We start from the raw sequence: 22,827 nt of genomic DNA, 5'->3' as shown, positions 1-22,827 counted from the left end.
AAGATAAAAAAGAAAAGAGTACGTACAAGGAGGATATATTTTCAAGATTGGGTGCACATTACTTTACAAAAAAAGATGATTATACTAAAAATGGCAACATTTTAAACTTCTGTTTAAAATATTTGCCAGAAACCGTAGGTCAGTAAAGAATTCACAATGGCCCCAAAATAAGCACACACAAAGAAACATTTTACATTTAATGCAAAAGACATGTCTTAGGGCTAGCATTCAATCCCTACACAGTCCAAACTCCTGTTAAAATGGAATCAAATCAGTCTTACATTTGAAATGGTTACACATTATTTCAGGGAAACATCAGACTAGTGTTCAGCAATTCCTGCTGAGTGGTGATTCTGTCTGAAGAGCTGTTACTATGAATGAGCCCCCACTATCAAATCCCCCCTATCATACAGCTGATACCAAAGGCAAATCTTGCAGCACACGGCCTCCACTTATGAAAAGTCCTATCAGAGCTGTGTCTTTCATACCCCCGTTCAGGTTGACTATCCAGCTGTATAAGCTAAATTTATGCAATGGAAAATCTCTGAAGGTTCTGCAGCAATTCCTGACTTCAGAGCTCTGGGGTCAAGGAGAACAGATTAATGTCCAGCCAATGGAGGGTCTAAAGCAGAGAAGTCAGTGACCAAGAAGGCTTAAAAGAATAACAAGATAGTTAATGGAGTGCACCAACCATTTCCAGGGGGTCTCAGAGGTCTCTGCTTTGGATTCACATCAGGGAACCACAGCTACCCTCTCTAGTTTTTTTATGCAGCAATCCCAAACTGTTCCTCTATCCAAAATTTGGATATTTTTCAAAAACCTACATCTGACTTCAAAGCAGAAAAGTCATCTGCACTAAAATTTTTCTCACCAGTTAAAAAGTTATTTATTTTGTCTAAACTTGCCATGCAGACTCCTCTTACAGGCCAGCAGACAGACAATTACAAGTAGACATCAAATCTCTGCACATAACCTACACCTCTTTCTTAAGATGCCAATGTGCTTCCACTACCTATAGAGAAAGTCAGCTAACCCGCTTCCCTAGGTGTCTTTTACCTGGCTGTTTAAAGGTAAGTTTGTCTTCTCCAGAGAACCTCTCACTTCACCAAGTATCCAATTCCTCCCCCGAAACCAAGAAAAACAACATATTTCAAGCAACTGTGTGTCCAGAATAGTGGGGTTTAACATAATAGCTGAATCACCGCCTGCTTTTTAGTTCTCTGGGTTTAATTTCTGAGGTCTTAAATTGAAGTCTTGAGGAAATTAACAGGAGTTTTTTCTGCATAGAGATTGTATATCAAGACATAACTCTATAAATTCATAAAGTCTAGTAACTGCTCAAAATTTAATTCTACTATTTAAATTCTGTAGTTACAAGAAATTTGATAATTGCAACTTACAACTCCCAAATTTGAGAGGACAAGCATGACCATCCATGGGAAAATCCACTAATCTCATGGGACACTCTGCACTTATTGTAAGCCTATAATGGAACAAATTAAATAGTCTCTGGTTGCCATTTTGTCTAGGCAGTACAACTTTTGCATACAGTAATTGTAAGAAGTCAAACAAACACATTAAATACCTCATTGTGTACAGGATGGTGCCATTTCTCATTATTCTGAAGAGTTTATTTGGGGCTGTCATATTATGTGCAACAGACTTTTTCCCATTCCTGAAGAAAGTATCAGGAGTCCATACCTTCGAAACCATCAAGTTGTTAAGTCTTAAAATTTCAATAGGGCCATCATATTTTAATCTTTTATCTACCCATGTCTGACGAAAGAAGACATCCATTGTATATTCCTGTATTAAATTGCAGAAAAACAAAGATCACATTTGCATGTGCATTTCCTGTAAAAGAAGAAATCCCTCAGGAGCAAAGAAATCATTAGAGAAGAAAATCCTAAGTCCACTACAAAAACATCTTTCCACCAATTAAAGTGTCTTGTGTATTTCTTAATAGCTTAATTTCTTACATTAGTCATATCAATAAACTGCTACACATTTAATCATTAAGGAATAATTAACCTAATTAAGTTTCAGGAAGCAGGCAACTGAATTGGAAGTCAAGCATGTAACTGGAAACAAAATTATCTCTGACAAGAATTGTCAAAAGATTTTAAAGAAAATATATCCATTGATCAGCTGCTGCTGGCTGAATTGAAAATACCAGGACAAACAATTAGTTCCACTTTAAAGTTAGGAAAGAAAACCCAACTTCATCTCATGGAAAGCAAGCTTTTAACTGAGGAAAGCTAAGTAAATCTTTTGCCATGCCCACAAATCAGGGATAATAAATTATATAGAGATTTGCATATATATCTACATTTTTTAAAAGTATGTAACTATCCCATTAACTTCCTCAGAAAAGCCACTCAGATGCTTCAAAGAAAACATGCAAACAACTGCAGAACGGCAGACAGAGGCACATCATGAGAAATCAAATGAGAATGAATGGATGAAAGAATGCATTTCTCATCTCAGGAAGCTAAAGCATTTCACAAAAAAAGCTGCCATGTGGCAATGAAAAAGGTCACATTTAAGTCCTTTCTAACTTACAGTTTTGATTTTGTTGTTAAGCCGAACAATGTTTTCTGACTAGATTTCAAATTCTTCTGCATAATGTCTCCATTGAAATTACTTGTAAAACCGTATCTATTTGCATTGGCAGGAGGCATGACTACTAGTAATGCATCTTAGGATTGTATATCTCCTTTTTCACAACTGTATCCTCCACTGTGATTTATAGTCAATCCACGAAAAGTGTCTCTTCTAGTGTCATTTCTTGCTGGCAACTTCATAGCTCATAAGTAGCAGTTTCTGTTATTAGCTACTACCTGGCAGATTTTGTAATATAAGATTTCAACCATTTTCATTAAATGAAAACCATTCATAAAATGAAAATGGGTAAAAAAGCAACTAAAAAGACGTTCTGACCTCCCCTGTACTGAGACCATAGCACATGTCACTGTTGCAGCAAGTTTTATGAGTGCAGCCACATTCAGATTACATTGGGTCACTAATGGATATATTAACTGAAGAGTATTCCAGAAACAATTCCTGCATCCCTAAATAGCCTCCTAAATCATCCTTAATGAAGAAAGGGGAAATAAACTCTCCTTTTGCAAGTTCCTTACCCATCTTCAGTCCATGTTCTCACTTCTGCCTAGATATATGCTCCAATATAACTAATAACTTCCCCTGAAAATGAAACCTGAGAGATGACATGCAGCCCTCACTGCAGATTTGAGGCACTTATTACTAGATTTCCTTGGGACCACATTCTTGTGCCCCTTGTCACTCTGATAAGCATCATCCTGCACATGATAACCCACAAAGGGGTAAGATGCATTTCAACATGAGAGTGCTGTCACAACTGTAGATCTGGAAAAAATACCTTGCTATCACAGACCTTTCCATATAACAGAATTATATCAGGTGCAACACAAAGGAACAGCAGCACTATATGGGAAGAAAATTACTACCCTGAAACTGCTTTTTCAATGAAGAAGTTCAGTTCAACACGTATGGCTGCATTATTTCCATGGGATTTCTTGATTATGTTATAAAAAGATCAACTGCTGCATGATTTAAGGATGCATCACTGTATTTTAAAGTTGATGAGAGTTTTGCTGGATTTGACCTTGAAATCAAAAGCCATTCAGCCACAAATAACAGAACATGCAAATGTAATATTTCTCCTCTGTTACTATTTCATGCATGTGACTTGGACGTTTAATTTCTGAATATACTTGTGAAAACTCTTGTCAGACAACATTTGCTGAAAGTGATGCTTAAAGGAGCACGAAGATCAACAAAGGGCATTCATATGAAATGAAAATGTCAACAAGTATTTTTGAAGTGATGTCATTACTATTCACCTGAGCATAACACAAGTTTCAGAAATGAAAAGCAATTTCAAAGATATTACACGTTTTTTCCCATAGTAGACTTACTTAGACACTCCCTGCAAGGCTGGATTCTGCCTCTGTGCCGTGAAAATCTGTTTTAAATCCCATGAAGTGAATTTCTTAAGCCAGCCAAAACCCACTGAAAGTGTGACCAGAATCAGGCCTTATGTATCTAATTATAACCTGTAAATTAAGCTGTTACTAATCTTGCCTAATTTGCATGATTGACAGAACAGTACAGATGAAGCATCCACTCCTACTGCAGCTAATGGTTTCTCAGAACCAGGGAATGGCATTTTAATCCCAGAAATACGTACCATTTCTACATCAGAAACAGGTCCAAAACTGGTGACATATATATCTGTTTTGACTTCAGTAACAGGACCTAATGTATGAAAAGGAAGTGAGCAAGAAAATTTGAATTTTGCAGGTCAACAATTCCCATAAATGATCCTGGTGTGTGAACAGTTACCGCTTTCAGGGTTCTGTGGACGAGCAAGAGCAAAATGCAAACAGAGGTCAATTCAGATAAGTCTCATATAAGAAGCACTTCTCAATTACCTTTACCACATAAGTAAATCAAAAGCAGCATTGCCATGCAAATCCCCATTCAGAAAACTAAAGTTGACTCAAGTGCTAAGAAAACTGATGCCAAAAAATTAAAAGGCTCACTAAAAACACCATTCTACTTTACAACAAGCACTGAATCCCAGAAATCCACTTTCCTCAAAGCATATATTACTAATATTTGGACCTACTGGCAATAACTGGGCAACAGACATTAGCATGCCATGTACCATGTAATTTAGTATCACAGGATCAGGAACTGCATCCACTTCCTGAGATGTACTTAAGTGCCTTTATACTAATATCCAAAATAAAAGATGGAGGTCTAAGTACCTTTGAGGGTTTGAACCAAGATGCACATTCTGCTACAATGTCTGTCTTGAAAGAACCAAAGATACTTAGGACACTGCCAAAAACAGTGCACTGAACAGAGGTTTTGCACTCTCACAGCTGCCTATGGCAAATCAACCACCAGAGAAAGCAGTTTCATTTTAATGCATTATTTCTTTTACTACCTTGAAATCTTAAATGGGCGTTTGCTCTTCAGTACACTCTACATTTCCCCTTAAACCAAAGAAAACATGCACTAATTTCACTGGGATTTAGGTCTCTTCCTAATGTCATAATCTAGAAGGCTGATAATCATGATCAGCTGTTATGATGATTTTGTGATCAAAGCATTAGCTAACAGTTTAATTCAGGTAATTAACTCACATCATAAGTTTGATAAAGAAATCTACTGAAGGTCTTACCAAACAGTATCTGTTTGAAAAAAAATGCATTATCTACAAATTCACAACCAGATTCTAAACCCCTACAACTCAAATTACTATAAAGGGCAAGTGGCTCAAGTCTGATAAATCACATTTTATCATAATATTTGCAATCTAAAAATGAAAGAAGGAAAGATTCAACAGAGTTAGCAGCAGAAGAATGTCCCACTTGAAAAGAAAAAAATTTCTAAAAAATCAGTCTTCACAGATGTCACTTTGAATCAAATGGTAAAAGATAAAAAAAGAAGTAAGCAATGGAAAAACAGGGAAATTGAAGTTCTTGCACCTAGAATAAGTCTCAAGCTGTGAACAAAAAGTAAAAGAGAACCATGCAAAATTGTTTTACTATAGAATTTGCCAATTATTTAGAGATGAAAAGCTAAGAATTTTTCATCTAAATGTCAAAAAGATTACTTTGCTGGAAGCTAAGTTTCTGAGAAGGGCATTTTTTCAAAATAAAAGTAGAAATTCCACTGTACAACAGTCGGTAGCTCAGAGATCCCTGGAAAGTTGTATAGTTTGGCATGTCTGTCTCAAAGAGGTTTTTAAGAAGCAACCACCAAGTTCCAGATTACACACTTTCATACCATGCCATTTGTTTTGCAATGGGTTACTACCTAAACATGGAAGCTGCTCCTTTTCTACAAATAACAAAGTGTTCATCAGTCAGGGGAATCCATGATCGCTTATTTTACTAACCACATGGTCCAATGACATTTCCTGAATATATTGATTTCTGGAGAGCAGAAGAGCTCCAAGAGATTAGAAGTGAAGACATTTATCTACAGTGCTAGAAAATAGGAGAGAAAAGCCCAGTCATATTTGCATGTAGAAATAGATGAGATTCAATTACCACTGATCTCCCATAAGCACACTTTTAAAATTTATCCAGGGTTGATTTAAATAGATAGATATTTATTTCATTTGATCTTGAAATATTTCTGCAATCAGTTCTAAAGAATTGAAAAATTCATTTTCCCACATAGCTTTAATAAGAAAATACAGGAATTAGTCTTTGTTACTCAATAATAAGAGAATACTGAATACTGCACTCAGTTCCTGAAGGAATCCCTTTGAGGAACTGAGTTCAATATTCAGTACTCCTTTTTTACTAAGTAACAGAGACAAGTGCCTGAATTCCTTTCAGGAACTGCTTTACTTTTTAGTTCTAAGAAACTAAATAGGAATAGTCCTTAAATAAACCCCGGACCTTTAAGTGCTTTTCCTCTGATGGTATAGTCTTTTCTTTAGCTCACAGAACACTGTAATTTTACAATCATACCAAATTGAGCACCGGGACAGATTTTCCTATGGGCATGAGCTGCTTCTCCTCAGACATTGATTTCTTTTGTTTTATTAAATGATTACAGCTTCATGGGTGATACATGGGTGATAGGCATTGCAACTGTTTTTTGGAGTTTCTCAGAAAGAGGGAAGCTAAGATCAAGAGGCTAATCTCCAAATCAGCAAGCCTACAAGTTAATGCTATTTAGAAACACTATAGCAGCAGCACAAGACTAAAACTACGTTTGAGTTCACTCTCCAGTAACTGCTATTCTGCCCTCAAATATTTATTACTATGACCCATGAAAAAGAAGGAAGCAGGAACTCTCAGACAATTATGAGGCCACAAATATATTTCAGTTGCTTGTCCAACATGATGGCAGAAGAGTAACAAAACGGATGTGAAAATCACATTTTATTCCACTAGAAAATGGCAGATGAATGTGGATCTAGAGATACTTTAAAACATCATAACAGTTATCCAGCTAGTACAGACATACAAATCCTTGATTTGCAGCCAAAACCTTGGCCAAACAGTTCAGTGTCTGGTAGGAGCAAAGACAGTGAAGCTGATTATCTCCTTAATGCTTTCTCTCCAATTGCAGCCCTTTCATGCTCCATGTCTTCCACCTACACTGGCCTTAACAGTTGTGAAGTGACAAATCTTGGATTTTCTAGCACATCCCAGTACTTAATGCCAACCCAGGAGTATCTATGGCGACACCAATACCTACCTCTTATTCTTCTTGTTCTAGAAGAAAACATAGTTGGTAACAATAGCGGGGGTATAAATAGTGAGTCATGCTGCTGCCTCTTTTTTAAACTATTATTAATCGTGGGAATTCCTGTCAACGAGGAGGTGATCTGTAGTCACCTAACCTACTTTTACTGGTGATTTAAGCAGCCCTCCAAAATGAATGTGTTGCACCACTTAATCAACTCAGGCTCTGCAAGCAGAAGATCCTATTAGAATCCTTACCGCTCTATTACTGGCAATAAAATGCAGTGAGTTGTAAGAAGGCCAATTAACTTTAAATATGTCCATTTGGGCTTACCCCTCAATGGATCTTCACAAAGTATCTATCCACCATAAATCTTCAGGAATGCTGAAGAACTATTTATATCGTACTGGTGTGTATTTTTATGTCAATGAAATAGGAGGAGAGTCCTACACACTGCAGTGGGAACAGTTACGTCTGAATCACTGCTTGCAAGATAATATACTTTAAAGAAGCTCAGGCAGGATTAAAAGCAACCCCTGCAAAAAGCCAGAATAGTTCAGTGTTATAGATGTTAGATGTGGGCTGAAGAAGTGATGCCAGGCCCTAACCCTGGGAAGAGGAGTGCAAGAGAACTCTCCCATGCATTTTATGTCAACATATGGGTTGAACTGCAGCACAGCTCCCAGTGAAAGACTTCGGGTTCCATTATCTCTGCGTCTCCATAGGCAACTGTCACTGCAGAGATCCCTGCTGTATGTAAACACTCAAATCCTGAACAAGCTTTCTGTATATTGCAAATTTTGCCATCAAGGGTCCCACAACTAATCGGAAACATTAACAAAAAACCCTGTACAAATGTTTCAACATACAAAGTGCAGTTATGCTGCTCAGTTATTGGTGCTATTATGAGATCAATCCTAGGATATATAAACCACATAAAATCATATTACATCAGTTCCTACAGCTACATTAAAAAAAAAAAAAGTAGTTGCTACAGATTTTTTTTTAAATATAACTACGTGTGAAAGACTTGGTGTTTTCTCTTTCCAAGTTCTTGCTGCCTGAATAGGGTTGACATTTTTTAAGTGAGGAAAAAAAGAAAAAAAAACCCCATCATATGAAATATGTTCTCTTGTTTCATTCTATCAGAAAGAACAGCTAAGGTCACTTGCTATATGTAAGAATTCTGCTCAGAAGCCAGAAGTAGGTAGGGCATTTTTAAAAAATTAATGCAGAATTCAAACACATGGGCTACATTCTCTACCAAAAGACAATACAACAAACACAGCAGCACACAATAACCTTTGTCTCTATGTATGTTCATCCATCAGCATGTCTGAACCTGAAAAGGGAAAAGTACACCTCCAGAAATTAGGAGACTACTATTTCTTTGCCTATTTATCAGCAAAACATCTCTGCTGAACCAGCCAATAAGCCTGCTACTGGTGCCAGTTTTCATGATGTGGACACCTGTCTACTAAGAACTGGACTAAGAATATCAGCTAATTTTACACAGATCACTGAACAACAGACAGATGGTAATGACTTCAAGCATTACTAACCAAGGCCAAATTCAAATCTGTCACCTACAGGTATCTAACACCATATCCTGTTAAGCTTTGAGTCATCAACTTTCACCAGCTGAGAAAGAATGGACAACTGCCGGGAAAAAAAAATGACCCACTTCCTTTTTCAATGCTCACTTCAAGTCCATTTGCAATCTAAATAGTAAAAATAAATTATAATATCTATTATGCTGAGCAATGGAACCTTTAAGGTATGCCTGAGTTCCTAGTAAGAGCAATTAATCACGCAGATATTTTTATTTTCTCTAAAAAGAGAAAATTGCCTTTGCACTTCAAATGTATTCTGTGTTTATTTTCTGACTAAAGTCCTGCATAGACAGGAAATGAAACTCTTCAGAAATGCTGCTCATCAGCTGAACAACACACAGACTAAAGGGGCACAGAATCCTTCTCCTACCCTTCCTAGGGGAGACAATGGCCAATATATTTAATTCCACCAAGTACTCAGCTGCACTACTGAGCTGCACTCAATCACAAGATCATGGGAAAGAACACAAAAGGAGGAAGAAAAGAAAAAGGGAAATGGATTCAGGAGTCAGCAGCGGATTTCAAAGAGAAAGCCACAGAGCTAACACCAGTAGTTGATAGTGAGACTCAAAACTTATGCCAGGTTCTACCTCACACAAATTAACAGAACTCAGGAAGGGAGAGGGCTCCATCTTTCACCAGCTGATGGGCAACCACACCACAACACATCAGCAGCAGGTGTGGTTGCCCATCAGTTGGTGAAAGATGGAGCCCTCTCCCTTGGTCAGTGGAACTGGTTCCGCAGCCAACCTGAGAGCCTGGGGCAGGAGGCAAGTCACACACTCTTTCTTTGGTCTGGCCATACAATTGGCCAGTAAAAGCAAGATGTCAGAGATCAAATGTTGTCTGAAAGGCACAATTCATTACAATTAGCAGATACACAGCAGCACACAGTCTTGTCACCCTCATCAGCTTCAGTCTCATTATTCCTTCCTACATCTCTAAGTCCAGGTTTAAGTGTGATTAGGCACTGTATCATGAAAATTTCAAAGACACCAGTACATTTTTCAAAGTTACTATCCAATACAGGTTTGAATCGGCTCTTGCAGGCCCTTACTAATGTCAAGAGTCACTCAGGCAAAGTCTGAAACCATGCAAGGGTTTAAAATGGCCAATCAGACCCAGGCTTTTTACTTCAAGTGAATAAGGCTCCTTTCAAAGACTTTGGACTTCCACTGTCAGTTTGAAACTAATGACCAGAAAATAAGGTGATTTTCAGAGAAAATACAGCTTCTGAAATTTAATGTAATATACAAAATTTTAAAAGCAGATGAAAACTGTAGACAGGGTTTAGCTAGAGATGCTTCTACTTCAAACTTTTACAGCTGAATCAAAATAGTACCCTGGTAGCACGCTTGAAGTTTTCCAGCAGATGATAATTTTAATTAATGACACTACAAGCAGTTTCTGTAAAAACACTGTTTTTGTAGAGTGGTTTTAACCACAAAACCTACTTGGATTATAAATTGCATGCAGAAATTCAGGATAAGGGTATAACAGAACATACAGTGTAGGGAATGAACTAACTTCACTTCCATCACATTATTTTCAAACATCATACAGCATTACTTTACTCATTAGTCCCTAAATACCTTCCATCTACCCAAATTCAAAACTCTTATGCATTTAAAGTCTTCCTGACAGCAGTTGCAGGGCTTTTTTCCTTTCTTACATGAAACTGCCCATTCTGTTTTATTTCATTCAATTGCTAGGTGACATTTCTTTGCTACTAAAGAGTAGCAAATCTAGAGAGTTAGATTCTCCCCCTGCCTCAGCTTAATTGAACTTTCACCTAAATGGTCTTTTAGTAACCTTGTTAATAAACCCTTCTGGTTTTGTTTTTCACACTACCAAACCTTGCAGCTCCTGGTAAGGTGACAGCAACTTTTAAAGTTTATTAAATTAATTGAATTAAGTGAACTTACAATTCAAGGTGTCAATGCATAACTACCACCAAGAGAGGCTTCCACATACTCCACTGGTGTTCACAATTCTCCTGGGAGACATTTATAAGCATGCTGAGGCAATTTGACTTCTCCTCCAAAACTACCAAAGATTGTGCAAAATAATGATAGTATGGAGAATATTGATCCAGTTGTAGGAAATTTCCAAAATCAAACATTTTCTACTTTGCTCTGCACATGAATTATCTTCATGTATTTTTATTTGTGGTAATGCTGTAACATGCCAGCAAAATTCAGAATTTGGCTACCTCTCTGAGTCTGATTTTAAACATAATTTGTGCCAGAATTAGAAATATTTTCATCAATTTGAAGTTTAAAATCAGCACCAGTTAGTTCTCTGTGAGGCCTTTTGTTCTTAAAATAAAAACTTTGTTTCATTTCAGGCCCTGTGAAAACTAGATGGTGAAACAGCTTCAAGAAGAAAACAAAAATAAGTATTCTGCTGTTCATCAGAAAGTGATGTAGCTTTAACATTACCAAAACACACTGTACTTTCCATCTCTGAATATTCCCATTCCCTCTGACATTTTGTTTGCAATGCTATAAACTAGTGAGTGACCCACTTTCAAGCTACAAATCCCACTTCTGATAAAGATTTATCAGGAAAAAGCTCCAAAATACAGGTAAAAGTTGATTTTTATATTCTCTATTTCAATAAATAGTGTGTAGTTATTACTCTGAGCAATGTCAAAAAGTGAAATCTGATCAATTACAGGAATTTCTTTCTTTGGTTGGTTTTGTTGTTTGGTTTTTTAATCCAAAGTTGTTCTTCTCAAATCAGGTGTAGATAACTTTCACTGTAAGGAGCTAGGGAGGCAAGTATCATTTTTAAAACCAAAGCATTTTCCCCCATGTTTTATTTAAAAGTTCAAAACTCAAAGATGAGTGGTTAAATGTTAGCCATAAAGATGGTTATGAGGAAGGAAGAAGCAAAATAATATCCATTTTGAGAAATATTGGCTCAGAGGTGTTTTCCCCAGGCTGAAATCTGAGTTTTTGCCTCCCTCTCTCATTTACTTCAATATTCCCAATGTGAAAGTTCAAGAAGATACAATGAACTTTTTCTCCTTGATTGCATTTTGCTGAAAGTCTTCCACACTTACAGGGGAAAAATACCTACTCTTGCAAAACATCTTGCAAAGGACAACTGTATTAAAATAAAAATCACCATATATTACATATTTAGTGGTTGTTTAATTTTGGAAATCTGATAATGCTCATAAAGCATCTTTTCTAGATGACTAATTACTTGGCATTCAACCTAAAATGATGCCAAACTTAGCACATCTCTTGTACGCGTGCAGAAGTGTCTGTAACCTCTCCACAAAGACTAAATTGCAAAAGACTATCAGTTCCCAATGACTCCTCCGGGTGTTAATAAATTTAGCTTCCTTCTCACTTGATGTGTAAGCTAACTTAAGAAGGCCTCATTTATTCCACGCACTCAAAATAATAAGAGTGGTCCATGGGTGCCAGGTGCTGTCCTTTAACAACCATGATCATGCATGTGAGAGCACTGCATATGGCATGTGGGGAATGTGCTGGCATACATGTCAGTGTGGATGGATCACATGTATGGACAAGGTACTTTCAGAGGAGGAAGAAAGTATTTTGCAACATAAACCTACGCAAGGATCTCATTCAATCCTGTATTGGAAGGAGCCTATAAAAACCTCATTACAGCTCTGAGCGTCATGAAAAGGTCTGTAGCATTTTTTAATAAATATTTTAATATTACTTTTACTATCAAATTTGCATTTTTAATACCTTCATTCCAGATTACAAAATAAACTTTTATTTTGCCTGGATCTTAATGATTTTTGGTTCCAAGACCCTGCACAAAAACATCAAAATCATAAGGAACAGCAAGTCTGGCTGCTTCTTCAGCATCACAAAACTGCATCTTAACAGCCTGGGGGAAGGAAGAGGCCCAAAACCCCCACACGCAGAACACAGGTGAAGGCAAATTTAAAACCCCGCCACGTCTAATTCCTATACAGCAATCAAGTCTACTACTTCTAAATCAAACCTGGAATTTCAGCAACTGTGGTAAAGAACTGGCACCTGAGCTCTGATTTTCCCTAACTAGGGGAACAGAATCCATCAGACCTAACCTCCTAGACTGGTAAAAGTACACTTGTTTCTATTAGGACCCGATCGTGGCATTTACGGCTCAAAACCTGCCGAGAACGAGAAGAATACGGGTGTTAGACAGGTCACTCCGGACCCACCAAGCCAACGCGCACCGGCTTCAGTGCTTGTTTTTTCCTCCGGCGCAGCAGCAGCCGCCCGATGCCGGGATGTGGGCAGAGCAGCAAAGTGGGGGCTGAGCCCGGGACCGCCCCAGCGGGGCCCCCGCGGCCAGGACTGCGCAGCACCCCCCGGGCTTTCGGGCCAGGCTCTGCCTCGCTGCCGGCCCCTCCCGGAGGGTTCGGATCCCGGAGCACGGATGGGGACACACCCCCGCATTTTCGGTCAGCAGCGGGTCGGTCCGAGCGGTGAGCGCTGCGTCCCCCGCCCCAGCCCAGCGACCCCCCGCCCGCCGCCGGCACCGCGCCGCCACCGTACCCCCGAATCCCGGTCGCAGCCGGTTGTCATAGCCATCCAGGAGGCTGTTCAGGATGCTGGTAAAATTCTCCGGCCACAATTTCTCCTCTTTTTTGATCTGCCCTGGCGGCCCGGTGAGACTGCGAGGCAAAGAGGGAGCGGGTGAGCGGAGCCGCCGGGAGCAGCGGCACCGGACCGGCCGCCCGGGTCCCCCGCCGCCGCCGCCGCCGGGCTACTCACCAGGTCGCCAGGCACAGGCAGTGCAGGAGGGCGATGGAGAGACCCGAGGACATGGCGATGGCTGGCTCCTTGGCAGAAACCATCTTTGCATGCCATACTTCACGCCTGGCACGTTAAACGCCTTGTCCGGGGCGGGGAGGGGGACGCGGGGCCCGGCGGGGGGGCGGCGGCCCCCGGCGGTCCCACATGCGCGGCGCCCCGGTTGCCAAGCGCCCGGCACGGACGGAGGAGCGGCGAGCGAGTTTCCCCGCACCGTTAACTCTCTCGGGGCAACAGGCGCCGGGGCCCGCCGCTCCCCCCGCGCCCGCCCCCGCCCCGCCCCGCCCGCGGCCCCGCGCTCCGCCCCGCGCTCCCCTCCCGGCCCGGCCGGCGGCCGCCGCTGCCACCGGCGGCGGTGCGGGGGTGCGTGACAGCGCGGCAACGGCGGCCGGGGGCGTCGCGGGGGTGCCCGCGCTAGCGGAGCCTCCGCTCGTCCCGGTCGCCTCTGCTCCCCGCGAGGGGAACAAAACCGAGAGCGGGGGCGGGCGGGGGCGAATAATTCCCCAGCGAGGAGGGCTTGGGAGCCGGAGGGTCTCTCCGCTCCGGTAGGAGAGGAGATGGCAGGAGAGAGGTAGGAAGAGGAGGTGAAGGAAAGCTTTGACTTCAAGGTTAAAACAGAGCGCGCCCAAAACAGATGGAAGCGAGTGGGTTATCCCAGGTTTCTAAAAGCAAAAAATGCCAGAATAAGGGAATCGTTTCACATTATATCTGATGGGTTTTTTCTTTTTTCTTTTCTTATCATTCCTATAATTAGGAAACATGATTTGGTGACCCAAAAAAATTCCATTATGCAAGGTCCAAGGGATTCTGAAGAATTACAGTAAAATCCACTCAGAAGTGTTGTTAGTCTGTCACAAGCTATTGGGATGGTTGGGTGGAGGGGGAAGACTGGTGGAAAGGAAGAGAATGGGGAGTGTTCCATACGCAGTGAGTATTGGCAATAAACAACTTGTTCTTCTGATCAAGTGTGCTGCAGAGACAATCTTTGAGGTTTGAAAATCAGCGTGCGTGTCAATTTTAATGAGGGTGGTGAAATTCATCGTGCACATGGGGCAGGTATTGTAATTGACTCAATGACTATATGTCTTTTACTCTCAATGCCAACTGTAAAAAGTCTTTCTTCATTACTTACTACAGTATTAGCATAGCACTGAAATGCCTGATCATCTTCAAAACCACTGTACATTTGAAATCTTCCTGATTGTACTTCAGAGCTTGCTCCAGCTAGGGTGCCCTTTGCTGATTCGCTTGCAAAACAATTAAAGCTGTGCTTGAAATCCATTTAGCTTGCTGACGCTGTTTATCTTTCAAAAACTCTGTCTAGGCAGTCAGTTCTGCTTCCAATTTTAAAAGCCCTATTCAGGCCTCTGCAGATTACTAGTCTGCTTCCTGAGATTTTGACAAGGATCCTCATCTCCTGACTGCTTTACAGGATTCTGATCTGACTGCCTTAGTGGAATGACAAATGTGCTGCCAAAACGTCACCGAGCGGGGCCGCCTGCCTATGGATGGCATACACGCCCTGTGCAGTGTTTACAAACCTGGACAGCACAGACGGTGGGATGTCATGCCAAGGTCACTTCAGCTCTTGTGATGAGGCTCTGTTTAACTCCACACACAGGTGAAAACCAGCACAACAGAGAGAGTCCACTGCTCTGTCTTCATTAGCAATCTGATCAGGAACAACAGAAGGATGGATGAACAGCTCTCCAGAAGTCTAATTTCACCAGTCAGATAAATTTCTCTTGGTTAATCATCCACTTGGGATCTTCTGTAAAGTGTTGTGATTTGTTTCTCCGGATCAATCTTCTGCTCTAGCATGGACTGTGCCAGGGGGATACTGAGAACTCACCTCCAGTAAAGAGAGTGTTGAGTTTTTCTCCCTTGAAATAAAAAGTAGACCCTTATTGCAGAATATTGAAAATATTTCCTACTGAGATTATCTTATATAGGGATAACTCAGTTAAATTTTGCTGACAGAAGTGAAACTCAAAAAATGGAAGTGAGGGCAATAGAGGGTAATTGAAAACTGGGCAGAATCCTGCTGGCTAGTCACAAACTTAGAGCAAAACGTGGCTCTACAGCACTGTCACTTACTGCAGCTGCTGAGGAAGAAAACAAACACCCAGGCAGAACTGGGACACCCTTGGGTTTAGATTGTTTTAATACCTTCTGGATATGTATAGACACCTGTGTGAGCTGAAATAGAAAATCTAGTGGTATTCACCAGTAATGATCTCACTACATGAACGTTGTGAGAAATGCTATCACACAACCCTCTCTCAAAGCCATGCCTGGAGTCAGTAGTTCTGCTACAGCTAGAAATCAAAGAAATTCTCCCTTTCATCAATTCTAGGTTGTGAGCTGGTCTTTGAATGATTTCCAAGTTCTTTGGAACAAAGAACAACATTATTGATACTTTTTGTTTCTTCAGTACAGGTACTTCAGTGAGGTAACTGAAGTCACATTCAGTAAAAGTAACAGTAGGTTACAAGATTTGTGGACACACCATGCAAGGGCAAGAAATACTCCTGGCTTCTAAAAAGACGCTCATGCTGTTTTTTCTAAGAAAATGTAGACATAGTGCCCTCCTGTCATACCAAGCCTGCCTTGAGTTGTATTGATGTTGATCTGGGTGCCACAGGACTGCATTTACTCCCTACAGGTGCTAAAATTAATGAAAATTCACTTTGTATAAATTCACTTTGTATAAATTTAGAAAATTATTTCTAAAACCCCTCAAATTCATGAGTTGTTAATATCTTCCTTAAATCCAGCAATGATTATCAAGAAATCTATAAGATTAATTCCAAAACCAGACTATTTTCCTTGATATCTGAAAAACTGAATAATTTGTAGATTGACGAAGCATTTACAAAACTAGACTTGAAGGAAAAAGGAACTTAAAGCAGTTCAAAATAACAGTAAACAGTCCTGTAAGCCACATATAGCCCCTCTGAGTGTTTATTACTTCTGATATATGCATTACCCTGCTAAATTTCAATGTTTTCTCGATTACAACTTAAGAGCTATTCTGGGGGTTTTATTGGTAATGTATTTGTAGCATAAACACACAGAAACTCCAGAGGTTCTTCTTTGTCACCAGCAGATGTACGCTGTTTTGAAAAGTACTGCTTCAAATGGTCTTTGATCTCTTCACAGAATATCTGGGTTATATCATCTCTCTAAAATTACTTGATGACTCCCAGAAGGATTTAGTGGTCACAGGCTGGATTGATGGTCCCCAAAAGTGTTTGCTGAATTCAGCATTTTCCCAGCTTCTCCAGCTTTTACCACCAATTCTTCCAAGATTTCTCTGAAGAAATCTCACCCATCGGGGACTATTGTAAGAAGGGGACTATTTTTGCCAGGCTCCATATGCTCAGAAAGCACTTGAATTTTTTAAATAGATTTTTTTTTTCTGTCCCTCTACTGATGTATCCTACTAATGATTTTTGATGAAGCAGACATTCTGGCCAAGCCTCAAAAGAAGGATTATCCAGAGCTATGGATCTTAAGTACAGCTTAATCATTTTTTATTTGTTATAACACAGAGAAGCAGATTTTCTTATCACCCTTCCCATTTCTACTTTACCATCAGATTAAGTGGAAATAAAAGGGAAGTCAGTTATTTTCTTGTGTTAGTCATTATCTAACCTTTACAGGGTTTGTACTTATTGGTTTTGCTGCTTTTTCTCCCCTTTGTAAACCATAGGCTCTATCAACACTACAGGTTATATAGGCAAATCATAGGTTCCATCCTTTCTCCCAGCAGATTTAATTATTCAGCTGATTTTTACCTGATTTAGTTTTGGCATCAAATCCATGAAGACAAACAAGCTAAGATTAAAAAGGCTGTGAAAATCTTTAATGCCCAGCTATATGTTGCATAGTTAAAAACCTCTAACTGTTAGAAAAGAGAAGATAAAACTGAGATCACTGCCAAGTATCTCAATGTTTCTTTATCTAAATAGGTAAGTCATTGATTTCTTGGATTTTTTAGTTTCTATCCATACCAGTAGAGTTTCTTACAGTCTTGAACCAACAACTTGTCTTCACATAGATCCTTTTTAAAAAATCAGGGGTTGAGTATGCATTCTTTGGAAAATGCATACCCTCGATCCCTTTTTTGGTAAATGACCAAGAAAATATATGGATACCTTTACTGTACTAACTGAAGGGTCTTTCATTCCCTTCTTCTCCAACATCCACACTGATTACAGAGATCATGGAAACCTGCATGTCTTGGCTTTATCAAAACTTTGATCTGGTGTTCAGGGAAAGTCTGTACTACCTGATCAGGGGACAGTTTTCAATCAGGGAGGATACCAGGACACTGTGGGCCTTGACTACACCTTAAGTGATGTGCCTATGGTTAAGGAATGTAGATTTTGGGTCTATTGATTGAAACTTAAGTTCTGCTCTGGGAACAGTAAGATAATAACAGTAAGATGAATAAGCTCTTTCTAGGTCTTCTTCCAATCCCAGCTTTCCCTGTAGTTCACTTTCCCAATATAGTTCTCGAAGTTTTCTTTCCAGGTTCCTATTTCAGTATCTGATCACAAAGTTTTTACCTACACACTTGCCTCTCTAAAGAACATACAGTCTAGATAAACAAGACTAAGTAAGGACTGGATACAAGAATGTACTGTTATTTCTGTTCTGCTGGGAATAGAGACACAAAAAGTGGCAATGCAACACAATTTATGAAATGTAGCTGCTTCCAATATAAGACATTTACAGGAGAACATGAGCTTAATTCCAGTCTGCTGTGTCCCAGGTCCGTTTTCTAGTCACATCCTCACCTGTCTTTTCAGAGCACAGCATAAGCTAGCTCTGTGTAAAACTGAACCTCCAGCTGGCCCAGCTCTGCTTCAGTTCCATGGCCAGAACTCCTACGAAACTGCAGGAGCTGATGCCGACATGCATTTAGCTGTGTATTTTTTCCTCTGACATATGGTATTTACAAGACTGCTCTACAGTACCATGGTTATTTTAACACATATGTCCTTGATTGCTTGGAATAAGACTAGAAAATCCTAGTACCAAATATAAATATATATATATATACACATGTATATATTGCTATTACTGATTGCAAGAAGATTTATATGGATTATAGTGATTGACACATGGATGTTTAAGGAGGTAAACTGTGAGCTTCATATTTAAGGGGACCTCTCAGTGTTTGTGGAAGCATTCACTGCAGGAACTGCAATTTGGGGCAAAAAAGTGTTGTCACCAAGAAAGCACTAGAGGATTCATGTGCCTTCATGTCTTCTTTCTCATCTGACCCCAATACTTTCCTGGCACACACATTCATAATTTGACACATCACTGACCCATGTCACATCTGCAGCCAGGGCCATCAGGACAAGTTGTAGTCATGTCCTCATTGGCAAAGTGGGAAATCAAGGAGATTTCCTGATTTCTGTCTCTAAAATGGGCATCCCCAGAAAAAACAAGAGATAAAAACCCTCTTCATGCAGGGGGAAATGCAGATGTTCCTAAAAGCAATGCAAATCTGTCTCTCTTTCATTGAGGTGAAGGACATGGCAACCAAGGTTGTGGGGAGGAACCTGGGAAGCCACCACCCTGTATCTTGCCTTTCCCTGTCAGGGTTCCCACGTTTAATACAAAATGTGTCAAAAAATTTTGGTTGCCACGAGCAACAGTTGCACACTTCCTGCAGCACTCAGAAGCAACAGGCAGGGCAGAGAGGGGCAGGGGCCTGAGGCAGGGGAAGTTTGTGGGGGCTGCCATAGCCCAGATGGAGAGGGGAGGAAGGCTGGATGCTCCCACTTGCAGAGTCCTTCAGATTTCTGCTTTCAGGCAGAGCCTGCTGCTCTGCCTACTGGTTTTAAGACAGCTGCATCCTGCTGCTGGCAACTGCTCCCAGAAGGAACAAGAAAGAAAATGCACCAACAAACTGCCTTCCTGGAAGGCTTCATTGTTCCCAGTCATTACATGTCTATTAATCCCAGAAGTTTATGAGTCATGGGCAGATACCTGGGGAATGACTTAAATATTCCATGGAAGCCACAGTGAAGCCATTGGCAACAGCTCTAGTGATTTTCTCCCTGCCTTCCTGGTGCCTGGCTTGCACCAAAGGAGGAGGAGCCTCATTTTTCTTTAAAAGGAGGAAAGAGTTGCAAAGTCTCTGGATTGTATAGTGCCAGGAAAAACCTGAAAAATTGACCTAGATGGTTTACTGCATAAAGAACCCAAAATCCTGCAGGCAGGTAAGTAAAACTGAGATTCTGAATCTCATGAGCCCTGTGGGGCTAACTTCTGGTTCTCAAAGGTCTGGGGTAGCAGTACTTAAGAGGCCCTGTTGATGCTGCTCTTCCCTCATGTTGCCATTCTGGGAGGTTGGTGGGCTGTGCCCAACACCACCTCTTCACTGACAATGATGTTCAGCCAAGAACTTTGCTTTGGTTTGGTTCATTTCTTAACACTGCTCCCTTTGCTGACATCAAGCACGTACACTTACAGACTTTCCTTTCTACCTTGAAAGAGGCACACCCCTCATAACATTTGGAGAAATATAATGGCAGCAGAAGAAGCAAGGAATACAGTCACTTAAAGGTGTTCTGCATCTACTTTCTCACAAGAGATAGCTCATATAGTGATACACCAAATATAGTCAAACCTTCCTTATAATAAGAACATTTTTGTACTAAATAATAATATCAGCATTTGTGCATTAGGTAGAGAATATTCCCTTTCACATATTTTAGTATAAAAGCAAACAGAATGACTGGGGGGATAATACAAATAGAGCTGCCAAGCGGACTGGCCCAGAGGTAAGCAGCTGAACAAATTGGTGTTTAGACCTGTAAGTTCTGCTAGTAAAAGCAAAATTTGCTACTGTGGCAAAACACTAAAGCTACGAAAGACACTCAACTAGTCTGCTCTTCATTACCATCTGGTGGTTGTTGCATGGAGTGGCATTACTCACATCTCAAAATTACTGAGGAAAAATTTCATATCCTCAGAAAGAAAAGGAAAGTAGCAGCAGTGGGAGCGCAAGTGGGGTGGTTTTGTTTTATAGGCATCAATAAAAACGCATCAGGCAAAGAAACACTGAAAAGATGAGCGGGTAGAAAAGAGAAAAAATTAAGTACTTCTTTCAAGCATTTTAAGGTGTACCTTAGTATCATTTGCAAGGAGCTGAGAACTGCTTGGGATGCACTCTGAATCAAAGAACGAGCCACTTAAGGAGACAGCAAGACAAAGGAAGACACAACAAAGAAGTTGAGAATATGAGAAGTCAAATCATGCGAAAGATTGCTAAACCAACACTTACAGTAGGAAAAGATGAGAGACAAAGGTTTCCAAATCATTAGTATATTGATATTTGTTCTTTTGGCCGCTTCTGCAGACAAAACAAAATCTTCTCTCAACCTCTATTCACTTCTGTCCCAAAATGGTACTAAAAACTGTCTGAAGCTAATACTGACATCACACAAATGCTTGATGCTGCTCAAGAGAAGTTCAAGAGAACAAGGGGATGCTCCTGCATCCCTTATGTCACCTTTTACTACTTCCTGAGCTTTAAAATGCTGCTCATTGCTCTAAAAGAGAAGTCATGATGGTTTTACCCTCTGAGCTGGGTTTGAAGGCAGGCATCAAAAGTTCGGTCTTTTCCAAAATGTATGAACAGTGAATAAAGCAACACTCCATGCTGTTGAGCCATTCCTCCTGAATACCTCTTCTAAGAGAAGTTATCCATGGGAGCATCCTTGTGCCCCCTGTGCCTGCCACTGCAGTGGGAAGAGATACAAATAGGGGTTAAAAAACCACTAAAGCATCCCAGTTCTGTGATCTGGCCGAGGAACATCTTTGCCAATTCTCTGCCTTTGTGTTCAATTTCTTTTTTTCTTCAAATTCTTAACTTTGCACTTATTTTAGTCTTTATTTTAAGGTTCTTTTTCAAATAGCTAAAAGCAGCTAAATGACAGGGCACAATCCATTTCTCAGTATATGGACTGCTGCCAGCCCACACAACATATATAAATCATGAATTTTAGACCTGCACCCCTGCATCACTTAAAGAGAGAAATAAAATTACTTGTTGTCTTACACTTCCCTGATGACAAAGTGACTCCCAGTAGAAGAGATTCACACGTGCTCTTTATTTCAGCAAGCCAGAAGCATCTGTCTCACTCTTCAAATGTGCTCCTAAGACAAGAAAGGAGTGTGCAAGCAGCTGGTGTGTAGGACTATTGCATTTGTTAAAGTCATGCCTACTTTGTTTTCTCCTAGCGTAGGTATGACTGTGCATGGTGGTACCTAATGCTGTCTTTTTCATGGCTGTAAGTTGACAACAGAATTCCAGGGGAATTTGCCATCATCAAAGAAAGCATCTTGCAAGTTTTCAGTCTGGCAGGTTTTATTGTTATATTTTGCTCTTTCCATAAGACTCACTCTTAAATATGAGAGGTGTCATATTTGTAAACATATTCTTGAAATACAATGCAAAATTTTCTTATTGTCACCTCCATCTTTGGAAGCAGCAGACAACCTTGATAATGAGTGGAAATATAAAATTCCTACCTTTCATGAGGCAGGTGTAACAGCAAGATAAAGAACTGTTTCTATTTGTGATGCCCATTCTTGGCTCTGTTCAAGCTTTTCCTTTTTAGGGTTTTAACATATATATATTATATACATATAATTCACAACCTACATATTGTTAAAAAACAAGTGCTATAAAATCTCAACCAAAATGTCTGTTTCCTTTCTTACTGAACTTGGCTGTTTTAGGAGTATGTGATTTGGAGTGGGGGTCTTCAGTGCACTAAGAATAATTTTGGGTAGATTTGATTTTAAAACTGGAAGTGGTGGCCAGTGGAAAAGGCCTGTGTTCAGCACCAGTTTTCATCACAAATCAGATTTAAGTCAAAACCCCAAAATTTCTAATGTAAAACTAGCTTTGAGGAACAACTAGCCAGGATCTTCAACCTTCTCAGCAATATAATACACCAAATAAGCAGAGGCTACGGGAGATTGAAAAGGAACTGGAACTACCATTTCTATGGAAGAATTATAAACCAGAAGTAGAGGCATAAAGCAATGTTACCACCCTTTAAGTCCACAAAATACTTGAAATTGGAAGGGGAAGCTGAGTGGCCTACCTCCTGCTCAACTGCAGAGCCAAG

The 22,827-nt window shown here is 40.2% G+C and overlaps 1 protein-coding gene and 1 long non-coding RNA gene across 3 annotated transcripts in view; one reads left to right on the top strand and one right to left on the bottom strand.

Annotated features, from left to right (window-relative positions):
- GABRA4 (gamma-aminobutyric acid type A receptor subunit alpha4) overlaps positions 1-13,943 on the bottom strand; it is a 47,792-nt gene extending 33,849 nt beyond the window's left edge. The window contains exons 1-5 of one of the 2 annotated variants that reach the window (XM_054632714.2): positions 13,625-13,943; positions 13,406-13,524; positions 4,232-4,299; positions 1,586-1,806; positions 1,401-1,483 (exon numbers count right to left, since the gene is read on the bottom strand). In XM_054632714.2, coding sequence (XP_054488689.1) covers positions 1,401-1,483; positions 1,586-1,806; positions 4,232-4,299; positions 13,406-13,524; positions 13,625-13,707 — 574 coding nt within the window. In that variant the 5' untranslated portion in view covers positions 13,708-13,943. Of the gene's footprint in view, positions 1-1,400; positions 1,484-1,585; positions 1,807-4,231; positions 4,400-13,405; positions 13,525-13,624 lie in introns of those variants that run through there. The other variant, XM_077177566.1, reaches the window with a different exon arrangement.
- LOC143693973 (uncharacterized) lies at positions 12,149-14,944 on the top strand. The gene is made up of 2 exons (XR_013182127.1): positions 12,149-12,539; positions 12,616-14,944. It is a non-coding gene; the product is annotated as an uncharacterized LOC143693973 (long non-coding RNA).
- The last annotated feature ends 7,883 nt before the right edge of the window (positions 14,945-22,827 follow it).

The sequence above is a fragment of the Agelaius phoeniceus genome, chromosome 4 (genome assembly GCF_051311805.1).
Source record: "Agelaius phoeniceus isolate bAgePho1 chromosome 4, bAgePho1.hap1, whole genome shotgun sequence".
Taxonomy (NCBI): domain Eukaryota; kingdom Metazoa; phylum Chordata; class Aves; order Passeriformes; family Icteridae; genus Agelaius; species Agelaius phoeniceus.
Note: the sequence above shows the minus strand (reverse complement) of the source record. Positions and strands in the feature narration are given on the sequence as shown.